We start from the raw sequence: 22,205 nt of genomic DNA, 5'->3' as shown, positions 1-22,205 counted from the left end.
GCAAAACATTTGCTCACCTCTGTTGGTTCAAGACAGAAATGATCCCTATGGTAAGGTGAAGCTGCTAGCAGTGTGTTTGTCTGCTGAGGAGTGATTGGTAGTGTAAGATGAAGGAAAATGCAGAAATTCACAATTTGTGCTTCTGCTCTGAGTAAGGCATTTGTTCCATGTTAAGCCCAAAAAGTCTTGAAGATTGTGTGGCAGTTTGCCTGTATCTGTTCTCTGTTCTGTTTGGTTCTTTTCACTTTGTTGTATTTTTCCCCCAAACAGAAATGCTGGTGTTTGTTTCTTTTTCTGTAGCAAGACGGAGGGTGATAGTTACATGGAAGAGCTCAGCAACCATAGTTTATTACTTTGATTTGCTGTCATGGTATCAGTTGGAACAGCTAGTGAGGCATTTAAGAAATGTATTCAACATCACTACTTTTGCTTGGAAATGTGACTCACTGGTAGCCTAGATAAGTGAGAAACAGTCCTCCTTTCTTTTTCATCCCAGCTAAAGAGGTATTGAAGCACCTGGGAACCATCTGTTTGTTCAGGTCTGAGATGTTCAGACCTCCAGCTCACCTTAGGCAATGGCTTGATCAGGTTGTTGCCTGGAGGATAGAGTCTCCTGGTGCCTTGTGATCAGTGCTCTTAATTGCCACATAGATAGAAGTTAGGAATGGGGTTCAGGTTCAAAACTAGAGCTGATAAATTTTTCTCCACTTCTATCCATCTGTCCATCCTATTTGCCCTGCAAACCAGGAGTACTTTCTCCAGAAAGTACTTTCTGGACCTCTTTGCTGCTCCCCTGCCCTTACCATAATCCCTCATCTAAAATTTCTGCATTCTGCTTGCATTTTGCCACTGTAACACCTGGTGGTCCCCAAGGACTCCCTAGAAGTTTGCTTCTTGGACGTTTTTCAAACTGTAAAAGGACTGCTTCCCCATCTTGCTGTGCTGAGAACCGTTGTTGTAGGGCTTCTTCTGTAGCATAGACATTACAAGGGCATCTTTGGTTCAGTGATCCTTAATGGGATGAAAGCCTTGGAGAAGTGGGGAACTGATCCATCAGTGCCCCCCACCTTGCAAACCAGACTAACTCACAGTGGCTTGAAATATGGGGGAGTTGGGTGGAATTTGGTGCCATGTCCCCTTGCACTGGTTAAAATCAGCTGCAGTCAGCAGGCTTAATGATTTCAAGGCCAGCACCATGCTAATGCTGTTATTTGGCTTCTGGTTTTGGCCCTTGGGTGGTGGCTCCTTGTTCAGACATCACTGCAGTGTACTTAGTTTGGGGTATAGATGTGCCCTGAGTGTAGCAGAGCTGGAGATAAACTGATGCTAATACTGCTGTTGGCCAGCACTAATCTATGGTGTTTTGTTCTAGTTTGTTCTTGATCTCAGCCAATGCATCCTACCCAAAATGCGTACATTTAGACAGCACAGTAACATTCCCTCCTGTGATTGCAATGTGTAAGTGAAGCCCTAGCTCCACAGAAACTGCTGGGTATGCGATTGACATCCTCCTGCCAGACCACCAGGCTGAAGTCACCACATTATTTTGATCCAGACCACTGTTAACAGGCTGGTAACAGAAAATCCCCTTTGGGACTGAGACTAGAATACAGAAAAAGTTAAATCTTGATTTAGAAAGGTCTGAGAGTGTATTAACCTGCCAGTTTAGGAGGTACCTACCCCACTGTGAATATAAACATGTTCTTAATGAGAGTGAAGGAACTGTCGGGGACTATTTTATAAGGGAAAACAGCTGCTTCTGCAAGTGCTATCATCTGTTAAATTGTAGGATTACCATTTGAGGTGATACAGGAAGGGGAGAGGACTCCTCTGCTTGTCTAAGAAAGTCATCATTTCAGGTGTGATGGAGTTATTTCTGATAAAGTTGCTTGTAACAGTTCAATCCATGTAATTTCAGTCTTCCTGGGAGTTAATACAGAGCCAGAAAACAGCTCTCTGGGGTTTAAGTGGGAGATACAAAGCTAGTGATCATATCCGTTTGCCTACAGCTGCTCCACTCATCCCCTCTCATTTTCCCAGAGGCACATCTAGGCTCACATAGAAGAAGTGTCTCCATATCATCTGACTAAGACAAATCTGTCATTCCAGATTTTCCCCCACCTTCGATCAGTGGATGATGTTGTGTCCTCTCAGGAAACATCAGACTCTCTTCCCTGCATATTTGACTGAAGCTGGCAGTGGCCATTCCCCTGGCTGTATTACACATTTACCAGCAAGTGGAATATCTGAAAGACCAGATATGGGAAATGAGTGGTAACCATAAATCTCTTCTCCCAGAGCCTGCAGCAGTCTGATGTATAAGGTGCCTGGGAAGGTACTGTGTGCCTCTGATAACAGAGCTTCTCTGAGTATGTGATGTTAATAGGGCACTTGCATCTATAGAGTTTGCTCTAAAGACCTGCAAAGACTCAATCACAGGGTTTGCACAGCTAAGAGCAGCTGAGGGGGCAAACAAAACAGGCTGGGGCAGGGGTGTGAAGGGGGCATTTGCTGAACTTCTTTAAGGGGTAGCTTGGAAGGAGTATCCTTTGCCCCTAGAAAACCTGGACATTGCGGTTGTGTTCACTTTCAGTGGATGAAGGTATCAATTCAGTCCTTTAATGCTCCCCATCCCACAAGTGCAAAGTACTATAAGGCTACAGGTTTGGAGGGATTTATTTTTTCCTGCACTAGGTTTGTTGTGGGCCAGAAGCAGGCCATGTTTGGACTGGAATAGCACAGCTGTATCTTTAGGCTTCCATTTGATGTGACCAGCAGCCTGCTTGCCTCACTGGGCACTACTGATGGTGGGTTAACACCATGAACCTCCTGCTCCTAGGCCATTGTTTTATATTTTAAAAGTAATCTGGACTGTATTCTGTGTGCTGCTGAGGCCTGGTTGCAGAGGGAGTCAGAAACAAATTGGAAAGTGCAAATGACTGCAGCTGTGATGTGACATTCTGCAAAAACTGCTGTGACCTCAACAAGGGTCTTCATGGCTCACCAGGTGAATTTTATCTGGTCCTCCAAAAAACAGTGTGAGATTATCTGTCATGCTCAGCTTCCCTGAGAAGCAGAGGGAGGGATTATATCATATATCACTGTCAGCTCTATTATGCCCCTTAGAAGGTGAAAGATTTTTATCTTCTTGCTGTTATTATCAGCCTTTACTTTGACATTAGTACTACCATTATTTCCTCCAAAATATAGTATTGACCAGCAGAGACATGTACCATCAGCAGACCTACATATTCAAATATATTTTCTTGCATTTTGTTCCTTTACTCCAAATGACACTTCCCTCTAATAGCACTCCCACTGTCTCTTTCAGAAATTATAACTGCTGTAGACTGCATGCCTCAGGAGGTGATCTCTGTAAATTGGCAGCTTTGCCTATCTGTAAATCTTCTGCCAACTTGCAGAGTTCATGTGGTTCATCCTTTAGGCTAACAGCTTCTCTATATTTAAGGACACACATGCACTCACCCTTGCAGTGAGTTTTTCATCTTAACTCAGAAAAGCATTGCAGCCTTTTTGCTATTTCATTATACATTTAAATGAAAATTGGTGCTCCCTTTTATAGTATAACCGCATTAGCTGGTCAGCCACTGTTTGATCTTTTGGTAACTTTAGTGGAGAAAATGGGGTTCTAATTTTGGCCTTCTCTGTGCTTACGCTGGGCTTTTTAGGAACAACAGTTAATGTAAATAATAGCTGGTGCGAGTAACATATATAATCATTATGCCCGTTAAAGTTAGAGAATATGTTGTACTCAAACTATACTGTGCCATAATCCCAGATGTGTAGCTTGTCTGCACATGCAACACCCTATACTGTTCTTCTGAAAAACCTGTACCAATCTAAAGAGGCAAAGCTATTACTGCTAAAGGACCATCAGTAGATGCTCTTAATTAGTAACAGACCTGTTGTCTTGCTTTTAATGTGATTCTTCCATGGCTATAGTGGTGTATTGCTCTTGCTTCTTGGAGTGAGTTTTGGCAAGGAAATACTTACCCTACAGTGCCTACATGACATATATATGGCAAATATAGCCAGCACTTGGGAATGTGATATTCAACATTTTGTTTCAGAAAAGAACAGGAATAAGATTTTTATAAGTTCTTCTGAAACATAATGGATTTATGGATCCACTGCAAAATTCAGTAGCATGAATTTATGCTGAAGACGTTGACCTGAACGCCAGTGTGAATTTCTTTGTTACTTGCTCAGCTGCTCTTTACCCTTTGCCATAATATAACAGCTTCCTGGGGCCAAATGCTGTTTTAACTCTCGTCCCCTGCTCCAAAGTCACAACGGCTGCTCAGAGCTTGGGGTAGAACTGAAGCTGGACGTTTTGTGTGTGATGAAAATTTCACTTGCTTTCCCAAACCTGGAAAGCTCTCTGTCCCCCTGTTGCCATGGTAACACGTCCTCTCCACATTCCTTCATCACTGCTCACCAGTACCTTGCTCTACTGCTGTCTTGAAGAAATCATTGTCTTTTCCTATTGCTGTGCTGAAGCAAGGAGAGAAATTATGTAGGAACCAAAGGAATGGCCATAAGCACACAATGGCAGGCTCATTCTGGGTATAAAACCACCAAAGTGATTAGCCCTGAGGACAGGCTCGTTGGAGAACGAAGAACAGATTGTTGATTGGAAAGTGCAGCTCTGGTCCTCACCAAGAGATTCACTGCATAACTCTTACGTTGATGGTCACACAGGTCATTCCCTGGCATAGCTGCTTTCACTCATGCCACTGAAATTTGGGATTGTTTAGGAAAGTGATTGCATGGGATTTCTCTGCCTGGGTTACAGCTGGCCACCAGACCAAGCTAAAGGGCATCTGGTGAAGAGTTTGTCACAGAAAGCAGGCTGGCTCAAGACTGTATAAACTGTTGAGAAGGGGGTTAAGATGAAATGCCTGAACTGCCTGTTCCCAGAGGCTCTATTCCTCAAAGTGGTGCCAAGTAAATTTGTTGAAACAGGCTTGACCCCTGTGGTTGAAGCTGCAGTTATGTAGCTGGTGATCTTTCTACTAGAAAATGGCAATCAGCCTGGCAAACTCTCCTTGTAGATACTACTCATGTCACCCAGATTAATGTATGTGTGCTAGTTCCCTGAGTGGAATAAGTTTTACAAGGGGGTATGATCTTCTTCATACAGGTCTGTACCTCTGCTTTGGTATAGCTGGCTAGAAGTGAAATGTTTTTGGTATGCTCTGAACCTACATGGCTATGCAATACAAATAAGAAAGTGTGGGCCACGTCTTATTTTGATGCAAAGGTTATCTTGCATAATTACAAAGTCCTGTACGGTTACCTATCTTTAATTAGAAACACTGATAATTATCTATTGCAAAGTGGATAATTACAGTGCTTCTAACTAAAACTCACTTGTTGGAGTCTTCTAGAATGTGAATGAGGGCTGTTCTCCCACTCCTGAACTGTACATTTTACCTGTCATGGCTTGAGAGGAGGCGAGTACCTTCATGGGATGTCCTAGTCTTTCAGCTGTACTTGGTCTTTTTCCCGACAACATGGTAACTGATGCACTTGGAAAAATAACCCAGCACAGCCTAGTATAACATACCCACAGTGCATACTGCATAATTTTAATGGAAACCTCAAGATGAGAAAAATTTCAGGGAACTGGTTTTATGTCATGTTGATAGTTTTCACTTCAGGTTTAGCTGGACTGTTCTCCACTGTCTGGCACTCTTCTGGGGTTCAGTAAAACTCTACTAGAACTGTTTCCCCAAAGTAGAGGCTTTGTAAATCAAACCCAGATAATTCCGTAATGGAATCCAAAGGCTCTTCTCAGAAATGGGACAGGGAGACTTGCACTGATAGTTTGTCTTCTGTGTGTGAGGTGTCTTAAGTAGCTTATGGCTGCATGTTTAGGACTGGGTGCAGGAGTAGTCAGCAGCAGAGCTTCTCCATTCTTATAAAACCAGTTGTTTCTTTTCTTCTTCAGTTCTTCATGCTTATTTGTATCTCCTCTCATGATCTTTTCTTGGCGTGTTCTACTTACCATTTTTAGGTTTTGTTCCTTTGGGAGTCTCATATTTAGTCCGTGGCTTACTTTCCCACGAGTCCCATGGTATTTCTTTATTTCACAAACCTGCCTCACCTTCCTTGCACTCTGCCTTTCCCTCTGTATTTTTTGTGACACCAGAACAACAGGGGAGGGAAGGAGGGATACAACATGGTGAAGATAAGAGATTGTGTCATTTGTTATCTGCTTGGGTATGGTGTAGTATATGTAGAAAAGTAGTATCCACAGAAGGAATAACTCACAGAATGCAAGTCTTTCATGTTGTCCTCTTAAAGATTCCCGCTGAGGACCCATAAGATTGAAAGGATGGCAGAAATTTCAATCAAATTCATTCTCTTCTCTCTATAAGCAAATGAATTGATAGCATTAAGCTTTGACAAATGCCGGATTCTCTTGAACAAGACGTTCATTGTGTCTGGCTCTGAAGCCTTATTCTACTTCTAATGTTATATTCAGCCTGCTAAATATAGATAATTTTTCTGATATTCAGACATGAAGAGAAGGTAATTAGTGGTGTTTGTGTACAGAAAAAGCTGATTTGTGCAGGGAAAACACAAACTCTGCCTCCCTCTTTTCCATGACAGACAGTGAGTGTAAAACTGTAACATACCCTTTTTCCCTCTTGCCTCCTCAGAGAGAGGGCAGAGGAGAAGAAAACCAGCTTCTTCAGTCAAAAATGTCCTCAGAGAAATTGGAAGAGTTGATCCAATGCAGCTAATGACTAACTGAGTGTGTTTAGTAGCTGGTCATGTTCATGAGCAAATGAAAATTAGAATTAGGACAATATCAGTCAAATTAACTTTAAGTAATGATTTGATCCTCAGGGTGTATCAGTCAGCTTATCTCCATTAGTTGAAGACCCTGTTGCTGTTGTCGTCAAAGCTCTTCTACAATGGGAACATTAAAATCAACAAATCAATGAGAACCGGCAGCAGGAACCCCTGCTGCTTCTGAAAGCTCCAAAAAGTCTTATGCAGTAGTACATCCATATTTGTATAACAGACATAGCTCTGAAATGAGTAAACAAATGATCCAGCAGTGTATAGAGACCTCACAAGTGCCTGGAAGTACATAAAGGTACCCTGTAAATACAAAAATGTCTTTCAGTGTGACAGAAAGCCATGTCAGGACTATTGACCTGTGATAGGAAATAGCCCTCTGTTGACTTTCACCAGGTGTAAGCATTGCAGGTATGTGTTGAGGACTGGTGGTGTGGTCAGGGGCAGAAATGTAAATGCAGCCATGAAAAGCCAGGCAGTTCAAAGTGATCACCATGCTGTGGGCTATGCCATGTTCACTCTCTGCCAACGTCAGTTTTCAGTTCCAACTTTCTGAGGCAATGAGGAACTCTGGAGGTATTCTTCTGTGTGAAAGGAGGCTTGAGATCCACTGGGAAAATATCTATCTTTTAAAGAAACCCTCTTTAATCCTTGGAGCTTCCCTAGCAATGTTAGCTGTGTGCAAAGAGTTGCTCATAAATAACAATTCTAATATTGCTGGCCTGCAGAGTGCTGATGCATACCCTCTGAGTAAGAAGTGTTACTTGTTTGAGCCTGATAGAAAGGTGCTGTGTCTGCTGAGAGGGTCACTGAAATGGTATGTCACTGAAAATACACGCATTAGATAGCATACAGGAATTGACTGCATAGTGAATGCATGGCATTTCCCTTATACTTTCAGTCATTATTTGTCATAGTTCATATTTTATTATGTGATGCCACTTTTCATTTGACTGTATTGTTAGGGGATTTTGAAATTACTGCTTAAAAAACTGTCTCCATTCCTTTTAGTTATGAAGTGGAGATCTCACAAAATACAAGAATGTGAAGACACTTTTCCATGCTTTAAAATTCTCTTGGAACTGGCTTAGGACAGGAATTCCTTGCAGTTCTACAGCTGAGGTGCAGCAGCTGTGGTGGCCAGAAAGTGAAATACATGAGAAACTGTCATAGTGCAAGCTAAAGAAATTACAGTGAACGCACAACAGGCTTGATAGTGTTTATGTAAACTTGTAAAGGTTTTGGTTTTAATCAGTTCAAGCAAGTATTAATTCAAATAATTGTTGAGTTATGCTGATGGTAGAATGGCAGCGTGTGGGCCTCCTTGACAATGTGTAAATGCATTTAAGTGTGATGTTAAAATGACAGTGGTGGCAATGGGAAGTCCCCAACCTGATACTGAATGCAGATGGTGTTTCATCACCGTCAATCAGTTAATCGATTGGGAACAAATTTTTACATTTTTGACCTTGCTTTAAGAAGTGCAGAGAGATCAAAATCAATATTACTTTGCTGCCTGGACTTGATTTTTCTTCACTTACAAAGAGTTCATTTTGTAGAGCAGTGATCTTTGGTCACCTGTAACACACTCTACACTTGTGTCAGTACATCACTGTCTCTGAAGATCACCTTTCTGTAAGCACTAGTGCCTAGTCCTTCAGAGACAACAGTTTTAGCCCCAGAAAGAAGGGAGATGATAAAGTCTTGAGTAATCTGTACAAATAGAAATAATTGAAGAAACTAGAGCCAGGATTCTAAAGAAGTGTTAGAGGAAATAATGGTAATGAAGATACAGGAAAGAAGAACTGGGCAGATCTTGGAAGTCACCCAAAATAGGAACACCTTGGAGGAATAAGCCAGTGCAATAGTAAAAAGAGCAAAAGTCAAGACCATGCATAATGGCTAGTTTAGTAGGATCAGGAAGCTCTCTTGGGGTATTACCCTTGTTTTGTCAGGACCGTGGTTCAGTATAGATGGCTGACTGCTATCTTTTCTATAAATATCACTAACCCGCTTCGTTGTACTTCCAGGGAGATGTTCTTTACATTGCAGTCTGGTCTTATAATAGACATAGCAATGCTGTGTTTGCAGCTTCTCAATCCATAGTAACATGGTAGCTCTGTTGTAGTGATGTGTTTTCATGTGAGGAGTTCAATTCAACCAATGTTAGAATCAGTTGGCATGTCCCATATATAACATGTTTGGATGCATTCAGTTTCAGTCTGTTGTTTCAAATTTGTAGAATTGGGCAAAATATTTTGTTACTCTTGAAAAAGACATGGCTGTGATTTAATGCATTGACATACAGTGATAACTGACATAGTAAAGCTTTGGGCAGAGGTTGAGATATTTTTGTTTTAACGTTCTAGGTTAAGCATTTTTCTTGGTTTCAGAAATTTTGTGCTTTTTTACCCATTGATGTTTTGTTTTGCAAAAAAATGTCTGATCTGTCAGGCCAATTCCAACTGGCCAAATTAAATCCTGTTCTGAATAGCTTGATGCCAGTATTAATGAACTGGAAGTCCCTGGTTAATTGCATTTATTCGAAAATGCACTGGCACTTAGCTGATCTTTCTAGTGGCCCTACATATAGTCATGAAGGATCTAGTAGGTGTTCTCTCAACCATTCTCGTTCATGAGGATATGTGATACATTTGTGATCCTTAGGTCCCCCATAGGCATTGCCCATGATGTCTTTTCTCTCCCAGACATGATGTTCTGTTGGTGCTCCGTGTTCTGTCCCTGGGGTCAGTTAAGTCCCCCAAGGAGCCAACACAGAGAATAAGATCTTTCGGTTTACCAGCAGGTGGCATTAATGGAGCAGACAGAGATGTGCTCTGGGCATTGCTAATGAAGAAGTTAGTGGTACTGGCTTCCTGGGAAGCTTGGCTTATTTTTTTACCTTTTTGCTTGCCAGTTCATCCCCTTAGACTGCACCTGAGTAGTTTTTCTGACACTTTCAAAACTTGTGCAGAATGATTGCCTTACATTTCTGTTGTTTAACACTCAGTGTGATTTTTCTGAAGTCATGTGGCCTCATCTCTGACTGTATGATTGAAATAAATACTAGGCTTGGCTAAAGTACTAGGAACATGGTTGTAGAAGAATAAACATATTTGGAAAACTATATTGTGTGCTCCCAATATAAATAAGAATTTGTTCCCTTCAAAGCCACAGTGGCTGTCAGTTGGAAGAGAAGTTTTCGGGTTGCAAATTGCTATTAATTTAAAAATGAAACCATTTCATTTATCCAAATGGATGATCTTTTCATGTATCACAAATTATGGTTCACTTTCACCAATGACTGTTCAATAGAAGGCTGTCTTCCTTGTCCTGTATGAAGTCCTCTGGATGCTGAGGGAGCCCATCCTTCACATTTCCACATCAATGTGCTCTCTGAGGAAATCATCCAAAGAATTCTTATGCCAATCAGCATCTTAGTGCAACGGTTTCAAGTGGGAGAATACACAGATGAATTTACAGCAGAGATTGCCAAATAAGTGCACATTAAAAAGTGTGGAGTCCTTTCAGTGAGGCTTAATAAAGGATTACATAGGAAATTATTAAGGACTAGAACAAAAATAGTTTAGACTAGAGGCATGTATTTAACACCAGCCGGAAGGTTGTTAAATCCTATACTTAGCTCTTATAAAGGCTGTAATTGCCACCCATAAACTAAGTATTCCTTGAGGCACCTGATGCTGTGCAACCAGTGTAAAACAGTGATACAGATTTTTGCGATGTGTTCAGAGTCTTCCAAGCAAATGTGAATTCTGGCCAAATGCCTTGGTCCATTGAAGTTACTAGACTTTGGCAAATTGCTATTTAAAAAAAGGATCAGGGCATGGTGAAAGAGGGTGGATTTTTTTTCCCGACTCATTAAATAGCAGTGCTTTGGAGGGAAAGGGTGAGGCAGGCAGAGATCCATCTGTGTCAAACTAAGTAAAGAGAAATGATAGTTAGCCAATATTTATGAAACCTTTCGTCCATTACTGGTCTTAAGGAATTATTTTTCTGATGTCCATAGGTGACGTGACCTGGGGTGTAGAGGCTGGAGGGAATGCTTTCCCAGGGTGCTGGTTTAGCTCAGGAGCAGAGTCTGAGTCTTTTAGCGTGGTGTGTGTACTAAGAAATAACCAGCACCTGCTCAAAAATGACAAGGCCAGAGAAGGGAAATTTAGGCAGAATCCCCAAATTATTTCAGTCTATTAAATACATGCTTTGAAAAGTTCAGGCTTCAGCAGTGATGTTTACACATGTATGGTCCATAGCCTCTGCTGACTAATTATGATTCTACCTATGTTGTACTTGGCAAGCAGACAGCATTTGTTCAAGGGGACTCTTGCCAGCTGTGCTGGTGAAAGTGCTTTTCAATAAGATTCCAATTAAATGTTTTATTAATATTTATTATTTGCTGGTTGCAGTTGTTGGTAACATGCATTTGCCCATGAGAGCTCAAATGAAATGCAGCAAGGTGTTACTTGCTGGGGAGGGGGAGAAAATTATTCTTTAGTTGTTATGTGTTTACTGCGTGAAGTGTAAGTGCTGATACAGATCCAGTGTGCAAATGGCAGGGGTCCCCCTTCAGTAAATTCCCCACCCAGGACCCGGTGTAGCATGGCTGGCAGGCTCTGGTGTAAAGACAGCCACTGCATGTCTGTTCAGCTGTGAGGGGCCAGGCAGCAGGGCTGGCATGGCTTTAGTTCTGTCAGTGTTTTACATACAGCAAATATCTCCAAAGGTGATTCTCAGAACCTGGAAACTGAGGGCATGTTGAACAATGTGTGCTCCTCTTGGTCCAGTACTGCACTGTGAGAAACAGTGGCCTTCCTCTGAGTCTAATGAAAAAGCTGAATTTGGCTTGGCCTTTCAGTCATGGCAGTTCCCAAATGTAGTGAATTGAGTATGAAACACGAGCAGTGAAATCCAGCCAGAAGCCTTCTGAATTGGACACAAACTTGCGTGAGTGACTGTCAGCTTGTGTGGGACTCTGGATGCAAAGACACAATAGCATGGCTGCAAGCCTGGGGGACAGATGCATTTGAAGCATTTCCCAAATCAAAATCTTAAATGAATACAACCTCCTTCCCCCTGTCACAGCTATTATACCAAGCATGGTTTTCAAACATCTCAGCTGAGTAATTTCCATCAGCCAAACTCCACTTGAGTTAATGCAATAGTATGTTTTTATTAAAGTGTGAATTGTTCCTTTTCATTAATATTTCTGTATAAAATCACTGTGGCCTTGGGGCAAACTCTTTTTATCAGGAGTGAGTGTGAGAGAAAGGCAAGACAGAGTTAAAGGCTTCCTAACGTGAAGTTTGACAATCCAAGTCTTTCCATTAAATGCCTGAAATGCTGGATTTAGACACCTCCTTCTGGCCATGTAATATGTAGTGTGTGTATATATATCTCTCTCTCTACAAAAAACAAACTTCTGACCTGCAAGCCAGACATTTTGATTTATACCAATTATGCCACTTCCGCACATCAGGGTTTTTTGAACAGTCAATGCATTTGTGCATTTGTATTAATCTCTCTTAATGTATTGTTGTTCTGTTTCTGTTATTATGCTGATGCCAGCTGAGAGTAATTCCAGGGGAGTTAAGCTAGGATGAAGCTGTTGTAAAGATGAAAGGAATTATTGCATTTCTCTTTAGGATTGATTATTTTTCCTGTACATCTGAGCATTTATGAATGATTGTAAATTCTGAACCACATTTTTCTTCTCCAGGATTTAAGAAAAGAACTAAATGAGATGAGTTGCTATCTGCAAGGTGCTCAAAGCTTGTATTTAAGGCAGAATAGGCTGCCATTTAGTAAAAAAACACGTCAGCATTTCTTGGGAATGGTTCAGGTTTACCCCTTTTTTCTGTATTAAGCTTTGCTATGCTTCACATTTTGTGAGTTCTTTTATAAACAAAGTTCCTAGCTGGGAGTGTTGCTTCCAGTGCTCCATATTGATTACCAAACCATCCTGACACTGTAGTTTAAACCAACTCCACAGTTGGTGCATATTGCTATCTCTTTTCTTAGTCCTGTCAGTCTTAATTGATAGGACTTATTTATGTGCATGCAGAGATTTTCCATGTGATTAAAACTCAGGGATATTGATGCATTCAAAATTTTGGTATTCATTTACAGGACCAAATTTGACTAATAAACATTGATTTTTTTTTTTCATGGATTTAAATAATTTTTAGAATGTCTGAGCACAGTTCTAATGATATACTCTTTAAACAGATTCAATTCATGTTTAAATTAAAATAAAAGTAGTGTTTGACTTAATAAATCTTGAGGAAGTGATTCCACTTCAAACATTTGGGGCTCAATTCTGCTTGTGACAGTTGAAGAGTCACTACAGTGAGTGTTAACGAGTTTTGTTTATTAAACTGACACAGGATGGCATGATAGGGGAAGTGAGTTGGCAGTGGGTTATCTGAATCTGGCTAAAACACCTTTAAATTTTTGTTTCAGGAAAATATTCTGAAACTGACTTGGGTCAGAGTGAAAATGAGACAATGTGCAAGGCCGCTTACCTGGCATGGAGGGCACGTCCTGCCATAGTTGAGGGTCGGAGAAGCCCAACCCAACACAGCCAGTAACAAGGCAGCCTTTCGACCACAGGAAGACTTGCCTTTCAGGCAGGCTTTTACCAGATGATTTATAAAGTTGATTTGCAACTCTTGTCATGCATCAGGGCATGGCATGTGAATCTGCACTTGGCCCCTTGTCTTGACACAATATCTGAGAGTGGCTGGAATAGAAATGAGAACATCATTTGCCAGGATGGCACATGTTTTCATTAATATGTAATCTTGCACCTTATAATAGGATAGATAGCAGTTTCAGGATTGAGCCTCATATACAGTGGGTAGGCGCAGTGAAAATTAATTTTTTTTTTCATTATCTTGAATGGTAAACCCATCTGCCAGATACAGAGTGGTGCTGAACATTGCTTGCTCCATTTTTCTGTGAGGAAACTAATTAAAAGATTATAGCTTCTGTGTTTAATAGTTGTTCAGAATATTTTGGTGGCACTGCTTGCCATTCAAATTTCATCCTATTGCAAGCAGCAAAGGGAAAGCATGCTGACACTTCCCTCTCTTTGGGATTCAGTTCATCTTATTCGCTTTCTAATCTGATCTCTCAGGATATCAAATGAAGGCTTCTGTTTGTTAATGAATGCCCAATGTTAAATGAAAGTTAAATGAAACCCAATATCCAGCAGTGATCAGGTTTACTTTGATCAAGGCCCTTCTGGCAGTGTCCCAGAGAACTCGTGTTTGATGTCCAAAGGAGAACTGACTTCTTCAGCTGTGTGTAAGAGAAACACTTTGGCATACTTGGTTGAATTGTGGTTGAATTGACAAGTCATTGTTTCTGTGTGGTATTTGTAAATAAATTCCTCTTAACAAGGGTGCTGAGAAACACTGTTAACTTCATCTCATGCCATCCAGCTGGACTGGGAGTTTCCACCTACAGCAAACCTAGGTTGATCTCTTTAAAACTAGCACCCTGGTGTCTGGGATCCCGTGTTTTCCTCTTGCCACTAAGTGAGACTTTGATTTGATTTGCACTGTATTGCAGTTCTATCAGAAATTTGTTCTGTCCTAGAAACACGAGAATTAAACTTTACTTGGCATCTGCAGAGAAGATTTTTCCTTTAAAATAGGATTAGCTCAGCTGTGGTTCACAATTACAAGTGAAGGAGTGGGCTGCATCTCCCAGATCTACTATCCTGACTTCTAAGCCACAGTTTCTGAATGTAGCTTTAAGCTCCTTTTCCCCTTGTAGGTGATGTTGCTGGGACAGAGGAGGGAGCTGAGTGTGTGGAGCCCATCTGAGCAGTGGTCTTCACCAATTTCAGATAGTCTAACTAAACTGCTCAAGAAATAGGTTGAAGACCTACAAAATCCAGGCAGACAGTATTAGGAATGGTGATCTAGCACTGAACATGCTTCCACAAGAATCCTCTTTCATTAAGAGGATTTAATTGCAGTCCCAATGACCATTAGCCCCAGCAGAGATTAAATTGTGCCCATGAAGTATCAACATAAACTGTTTCACTTTCTGTGTCATCTTGTTAAGTCCTCATCAATGAAGGCCAACTGACAGCCTCATGTTGAGTGCTATTTCTTTGCAAGAACTGTGAAGTAGAGTTGATATTTCATCTTATATCTCTAAGTGTGGATATTTAATTACACATTGCAGCCTGGATAGCAAACAAGCCATCTGTCACGAACTGCACTTTTTAGCAAATAACTGTAAAATGGAAGAGATCCATTACTTTAGATTTGTCCATCTCTTGTTGACTTGCTTGACAGGTGAGAGTTAGGAAATCTGCACTGTTTTTTTCAATGCTCTATTCTTCACTGCAGTGATTAACTCTCCTTCCATTCAATTGGGTGTTCCTTTACTTTGTAAGCTTTCACCTTTTTAACGCTGCTTACATAGGAAAGTAACTTACTAGCATCAACAAGTTGGGAATAAGGTCTTCAGAAATCTGCTTTTGAAATGAAATATAAATAATTTTCCTTCTCTAATTCTGTAAGAAAAGGTTTCAGATTTTCAGAATTATTTCTGTTTTATCTGGTCCTTGCAGGAAGAAATTACTATTGTCCAGCAGTTTCACCAGCTGCACTTTTATAACATGTGTGGGGTGGTGAGGGGACGTAACATAACTAAAATGTGATCCTACCTGTGACTTTGTGTATTTGTGTATTTCTGTGTTTTCTGCTGCTTGATAATAAAAATAACTACGAACTGCCCATTGGTGCCCCTTCGGGCATATCCCCTAGCTTCAACTTCAATTACTTCTTTTGAAGATCACTATAGAAATGCTATTTGCAATGTTAGTCCCATACTTCTGGGCGCAGTTAATCTTCCTTGAAAAAAATAGGGCTGTCTTATGGTAAATTGGAGAGCAACTGGTTGAAAACCTGTTGCAGGTTTTGTTCAGAAAGAATAGTTTTATATCTTGATCTGTTTGGTATGGCACATATAACTTTCTAAATGAGAGCAGTTTCGTTGATAGTAAAGGCATTATTTAAGCAAAAGTGACAATATTTTAATAACCCATGACAACTGATCACAGTAAAACTAGGAGTTAAATTGGATTCAGAAGAGGTGTCACACATAATGAGCCATTGATACTGAATTCTGGTGTTTTTTTTTTTTTAACTAGCTCTGTGTTCACTTGGGATGATTCATTCTTCCAATGAGTTCCTTCCAGGAAGGATTCCCCACAATCCTCAGAATTTTGCTCTTTCTCTGGACTATTAAAATTCTTCTTTCTCTGTTATTACAGTCTCTTTTTGGCTGAGATCCTCTTTGATTCCTCCTGAAGGATCCTTTTAAAAAAAGAAAATGCAAGAGCAAAGCTGCTTATTACTGATGTTCACAAAGATAATTGCTCTAGTAATTCTTCTAAAAAAATTTTTAAGATTATATGAAATGCAGATTTTCATCTTTTCAACCAAGGAACTTGTTAATGAGGTCAGAAGTAGTGCAGATGTTGCTAAAGTGTGTTTTGTTTTCAAACCTTTACACTGGTCTATGGCAAAACTTAGATGAGGCTTTGTGTGAAGGTTTAATAAGAACTTGGAAAACCATGTTGGGCATAAGACAGTCTTTCCTAGGCAATCTTAAAAGAAACTATCTTCTTTATTTGTTTGTGTGTTTGTGAATGCCTTGAGATGAGGATGAAGAATTACTCCAACAGGGGACTTCACATCAAGCACTGTACTGCAGATGGTCTAACACTGCAGTCTTCTGGGAAAATTTGGTGGGTGTCAGGTAAGGACAGAGAATGTGAACAGATAAGCAAATGTCAATTACCTACCCTTTTTGCTACACAGACCATGTTTTTGAATGGTGTTTCCTAAACTGTCTTTTTTACTTATTCTTTAACATGAAATAAGGCATGAAGAAGAGATGACAGAATATACACAGCTCTAATATCGTCTGTAAAAGTCTGTGTGTACGACTCAACAGATCTTCTTCAAACACATCACTAAAGAACATGCGACAGAGACAGACACCAAATGTAGGGTTTGGGTATTGGAAAACAGAATTGTGCAATGACTGGGCAGAGCTGGATGTCTGATCCTTCTTTGCTGACTTCTGTGTCTCAATATTAGTTTAGTCATCTCTCTCCATCTGTAACCATCTATTTGAGCAAATCAAACCTTCTGGTGGAAAGTTTGACAACTCAAAACTGTTTTCTCTGCACACAGACAGTTTCCTTGCTAGTTGAAAAGAGCATTAATGACAACTAGTGCTACCCTGTGGATCTACTTCACTTCCAGGCATGATGGGCCCATGATTCTTATATTGGGTGGACAGTGTCTCCATCTCTATGTCAGTTTTTTCTGTTGCTTGGAGCTGTCTGTGTGGAGCTTGATCACGTTTTTCACTTACTGCGTGCCTTTTTGCAGTGAAGTGTCTGGGATTAAATAACAGGCTGATCTGGGACAGCTAATGCTTATCTGGTCTGATTTGCAGTGGAAGAGAAAGCGTTGAGGAATCAGACGATAATCATAACCAGATTGCCAAGAAAAGGGGACAACATACACTCTCAGCTGTGCCCTTGCTTTATGAAGAAGAGAAGCCACACTGAATGTAGCAGGATGAGGTGGGCAATGGATATTTGAACAACTCCAGCTGTAGCTGAAACTAACTTCGCTGGGGCTTCTTTTTTCCAGCTAAAATCCTGACAAAGTTTTGCTTACACCTGTCAAGGTGCAGGTTTCCTTCTGCCATGCAGTACTTACTACCAGAGTGTTAACGTAGTGACTCAGTGATGATATAAGCACTGGGAGAAGAGTTTTTTGTGTGATGAAAACAAGGATGTGAGTGGGTGTGTGCCTGCCAGGCAGTGGTATATGACTGCAGCTAGCACGGTCATGCCAAGCTAGTCAGCTTGAAACCAGCTAAGAGCTGGTAAGAACCACCCAAGCATTGATGTGAGCAGTGGCTGAAGCCCATGCGTGTGGCTATGCTATAGCCAGTTCAGGTATGCCTATACAGGGTGTGAACATGCCTTGGTTTACACAGCAGATCAGTCAGTGTCTGGACCAAATGCCTACCTTCTTTCCTGGTTCTGCTTTTGTCGTGCTTTGTTCTTCTAAGAATTCAGAAAATGCCTCCGAGGTATGCTCCCTGGCATAGGCCACCTCCTGAAAAGGGTTTTAAGGTTAAGCATTTAACTCTGTATGCAAAATGCTGGAAATAATGGCATAATCAGCTGGAGGATTTCAGTTCTTTAGACTGACCAAACTCTAGACTTCTGTGCTCAGTTTAGAAACAGAGGGCAGAGGCACAGCAGGTTCCAACGTCATCTGAAACTCAAGTGTAAAGAAGAAATAGACGTATATCCCTAAGAAGAAAAGGATTTGTATAAAAAATCATAACCATTATCATACAATACCAGTCTGGGATCCTGCCAACTACTGACATCAGTATCTTTTCTGTGTTCAACAATGAACATTTGCAAGATATTTTGAAGTGCAGGGTCTTTTAAGTATCCAGCCATGATATTCAAAGCTGTCTAAAGATTTTGATGGAAATTCAAATCCTGAAAAAGTTTTGAGGTACACTATCCAAAAGTACCAGCTGTAGTACAGCTTGCAAGAACAGGAGGAAGATGAGCGGTGACTTTAATTTTCTTATACTTCACCTTAAGTTGGGGGTTTACTGAGGATTTTCTTTTGAGGAAGTTTAATGGAAGAAGCACTTTCAGTTTAGAGCTTTAAAATTCTCTGAGTAGGTCTAGGCACCATACTGTATTTTAAAGATCCCCCCAATACCTTTGTTCTCTGGAAGTATAAAATGATCTTGCACAAGTCTTAACAAAAGGTTGTAGAAGCTCATGTGCATGACATTGGGAATTGTCTGCTGTTAACCTGAGTATATTTAGAAATAGGCAGATGCCTATTCTCAATTGGGTTAAGCTCACTTACTCCCACTGTGTGTTACTTTACGCTAGTTACCCTTATGCCAGATTTGAGTTCAAAGGAGTGTAAACAAAACACCTCCGTTCTCTGGTGAATTCACTAAAAGTATACACAGGTTTTATATTTTTGTTCAGTAAGATATTCTTTTGTAATAAAAAGTATGGCACCCTTGAAGTTATTTTTTTAATGTTTGCAAGCTTAAGTTTCTTGAGAAAGATTATTTGATTCCTCCAGAGGCAATTAATATTCTCAGATGGGTCTTGATTTTTATCAGCTCAGATGATGGCTAGAAGAGCAATTCCTCAGAGCCCAAAGACCATAAAGCCAGAGAAGCAGCTGATCCCTGCACTGGTTACTGAGTTAATGTGTCAACACTTCTCATTAAAGTAATCATTGCATAAGATCATGTAAATGTTATTTTTTTCACTTAATCCATAGAAACAAAAGGAATCATCTTAATTCATTCTGAAAGACTGCATGTTTTGCTCTTAAATTTGGAGTGGATTACGCAGTGGATGAGTTGTTCTTCAGCTTCACAGATGGAGCTCAGATGACGCTTGGTCATTCCATCCTCCATGTAATTCATCAGATTCACTGTCTTGTTCCTTCAGCTCTGGCTATAACTGTTCCCCAGCATAGAAACACTCAGTGCTTTGGAAAACTGGGCACATGCTTAAATGCCCAGTTATCGATCTAAGTCTCTTAGCTCATCCAACTCCAGTTAACTCAAGTATACCTGAAGTGGCTCCTGATTTTAAAATGTCATGCATCTAGTTCTGCATCCACTGAAAGTGAGAGGGTGACTTGTCATTAACTTCAGAAAAAGCTGAACCTGTTCTTAAACAGACTAAAGAGTGACAGTCCACTGGAAAGAAGATGGTTCATAGCCTGGAGACCTAGCAGATATTTCTGTTTGGAGGAGGGCAGTATCTAATATAATCTCATCAGGTGAGAGTGCTTGGAAGGGACCGCATAGTAATGCATTCTGCGCATGGCTTTGCCTTTTAGAAGGTGGAAGGGTGTCTGTGGCGGCCAGAGAATGTAACCCAGTTCTAGAAAACAACTTTAGGTCGTGTTATATCAGCCACATTTCCCTTGGTTTATCAGGAGCACGTTCAGACTTCTTTACATGCATTTTGATGTGCTTTCTAGAGTCTTCTGATAGTTATCTTTAGAGTTCCTGCTGCTTCTGTGCTAGTGTTCAATTCGTCCTTGGTCCTTAACCCATGTGAAGGATCAGTAGAGGTAATTGGAAAGCTCATGTGATTGTGTTTCTAGCCTTCAGTATTTTGCTAGTGTTAGAGAAGATGTCTGTGTGAAATCAAGGTTGCATCACATGGTGTTGATGAACTATATATTTCCTGTTCCTTTTTTTCTTCATTCTGAACAGACCGGTCTCTCTTCAGGTCCAAGCACCTTCTGTCGCTTTTTTAATGTCCAGAATAAGGGAGTAGGAAACATAATTTTGGGGCAGTGCCTATACAGTGAAAAACACAGTAGATACTCTGAGCCTTGGTATGTTGTGATACTACGTTTGTATCCTGTGCTCTGACTTCAGTTAACTTCTAGAAAAAGACAAGTATACATGGGAGAATTTCCAGTAAAACTGCTGTTTGGGTAGGAAATGACTGACAGCTGTTGCAGTGACTGTGTATTAACAGCTTGAGTGTGTCTTGGCTCATTTATGATTGTCTGTAGTGAGTAAAGGTGACTGTGGTCAGCTGTTCGTATAGTGCTGTAAGAAAGAAGGCCAGAACACTTGGGTCTGCAAGACTGCAGACATCTACAGGACACCTGCACTGGTAGTCAGGTGCAAGTTAATATCTCTGAAGTTGAAGGGAGTAGTATAAAAACATGGTGTACAAGGAAGAACTTGAGATTTCAAATATTTTTTGGTTTGGGGGTATTTGTAAGTATGAAACAAGCCTTTAATAGTTAATTAAAGTTGTTACTGATATTTCTTGTCAAACTGACATTTATTATGAGAATTTAATGGGTTTCTGCTTTTCTGCGTAAAGACTAAACATGGTGTGAGTGTGCAGGACTGCAGTTCAATTCATTAGAAGCTGTGCATACACATCTGAGAGGGAAGTTCTCTCCCTCAAAGATTAAATGAGGACATGGGCAAATGTCTCAGAAATTAATTTAAGTTTAGGACTAAGAAGAAAAACGAAAAGCTTAGTAATGTCTTAATTACAACAGTATCTTAGAATTTAATAATTTTTTGCTTCAGATATATTTTCTTTTTAATTAGATTATCTACATAGATGGAGGAATGTAACTATTTAATATTTTTCTTTGCCTCCTCTTTCAGCATCTAGTCACTAGCATCTGTTGTCACTAGCATCTAGTGACTAGGCTATAGTCATACCTGCTCCAGAAACAACTGGCACAGGGTGGTTCTGTGACAGTACATCTCTTGTCATGGTTTGAAGTAAAAAAGGCATTGCAATGATTAGGAAGTGTCTGTGAGTTCACCCTGAGTTGAGACTGTTGCTAGAACCCAACAGGCAGATTGGAGGTTGTTAAACAGCAAAATGTAAAGCTGTAATGATTTGTAGGTCCAATTCAGTAAATGGTACATGGGCTCTTGCCACAGCCTCACACATAGGAGAAGATGATAGAAGGGTTTCTCCTCTAATTCAGGTTCTTGACAGCAATTAAGCCAAGGTTGAGAATATAAGGGCCAAAGATTTCTTGCTTAAAGGACTTCTGTTTCACTGTGACATGCATGTGCAAGCACACACACATATATCCCCCCTTGGTGTGCAGCTGTGTCTCCACATTCTTCCCTGACAGCTTCTCACCTGGTAGTCTGGTCCAGCAGGAAAGAGTCTGAAGAATGGATAGCAATCCAATCCAACCGACAGGATGTCATTTGCTGTGACATCTATCTTTGCAATGATTACGTCTTTGCGACTTTCATATTGCTCTCCTAGCTTATCCCAGATTGGCAGGAGTTTTCTGCAGTTAAAGGACCAAGGAGCATCTGCAAATTTAAAAATAAAAGTAGAAGGATACAGTCTGGCAGAAGAGCATGTGCCGGTGCAATCACTGGGACCCATTTAGTCCTTAAAGTTAACAGGGTTTTGGATTTCAGTTGTGAAAAGTCTCTGCTTGAAACCAGTCACCCTTCATGAATTTAATGAGTTTTTATGTAGTGATAACTAGCTATCCACTACTGCATTTCTGATAGCAGTGCTGCTTTAGCTCTGTTTGCCCTTTTATGACTATAACAAACACACACCACTTGTCATATGACTTACCTGGATAGGCATGTCGGATAACCAATGCAACCCAAGTAAGCCTTGCATCATTCCCATGGTGAAATACTTGCCAGAAGCACAAAATGGTTTCTGCATACTAAAACTGTGTTCATAAACTATGCAGTATTTATACTAAAAGGAGGAGTTT

At 40.5% G+C, this 22,205-nt stretch overlaps 1 protein-coding gene across 1 annotated transcript in view; it reads right to left on the bottom strand.

The window, feature by feature from the left end:
- Positions 1–15,762: 15,762 nt before the first annotated feature.
- PDILT (protein disulfide isomerase like, testis expressed) overlaps positions 15,763–22,205 on the bottom strand; it is a 29,175-nt gene continuing 22,732 nt past the window's right edge. The window contains 3 exon segments of the mRNA XM_075106197.1: positions 15,763–16,187; positions 17,925–18,014; positions 21,599–21,780. Coding sequence (XP_074962298.1) covers positions 16,116–16,187; positions 17,925–18,014; positions 21,599–21,780 — 344 coding nt within the window. The 3' untranslated portion in view covers positions 15,763–16,115.

This window comes from Phalacrocorax aristotelis, chromosome 10 (assembly GCF_949628215.1).
Source record: "Phalacrocorax aristotelis chromosome 10, bGulAri2.1, whole genome shotgun sequence".
In the NCBI taxonomy this organism is placed as follows: Eukaryota; Metazoa; Chordata; class Aves; order Suliformes; family Phalacrocoracidae; genus Phalacrocorax; species Phalacrocorax aristotelis.
The sequence above is the reverse complement of the archived record's forward strand: the minus strand, read 5'-3'. Positions and strand labels throughout refer to the sequence as shown.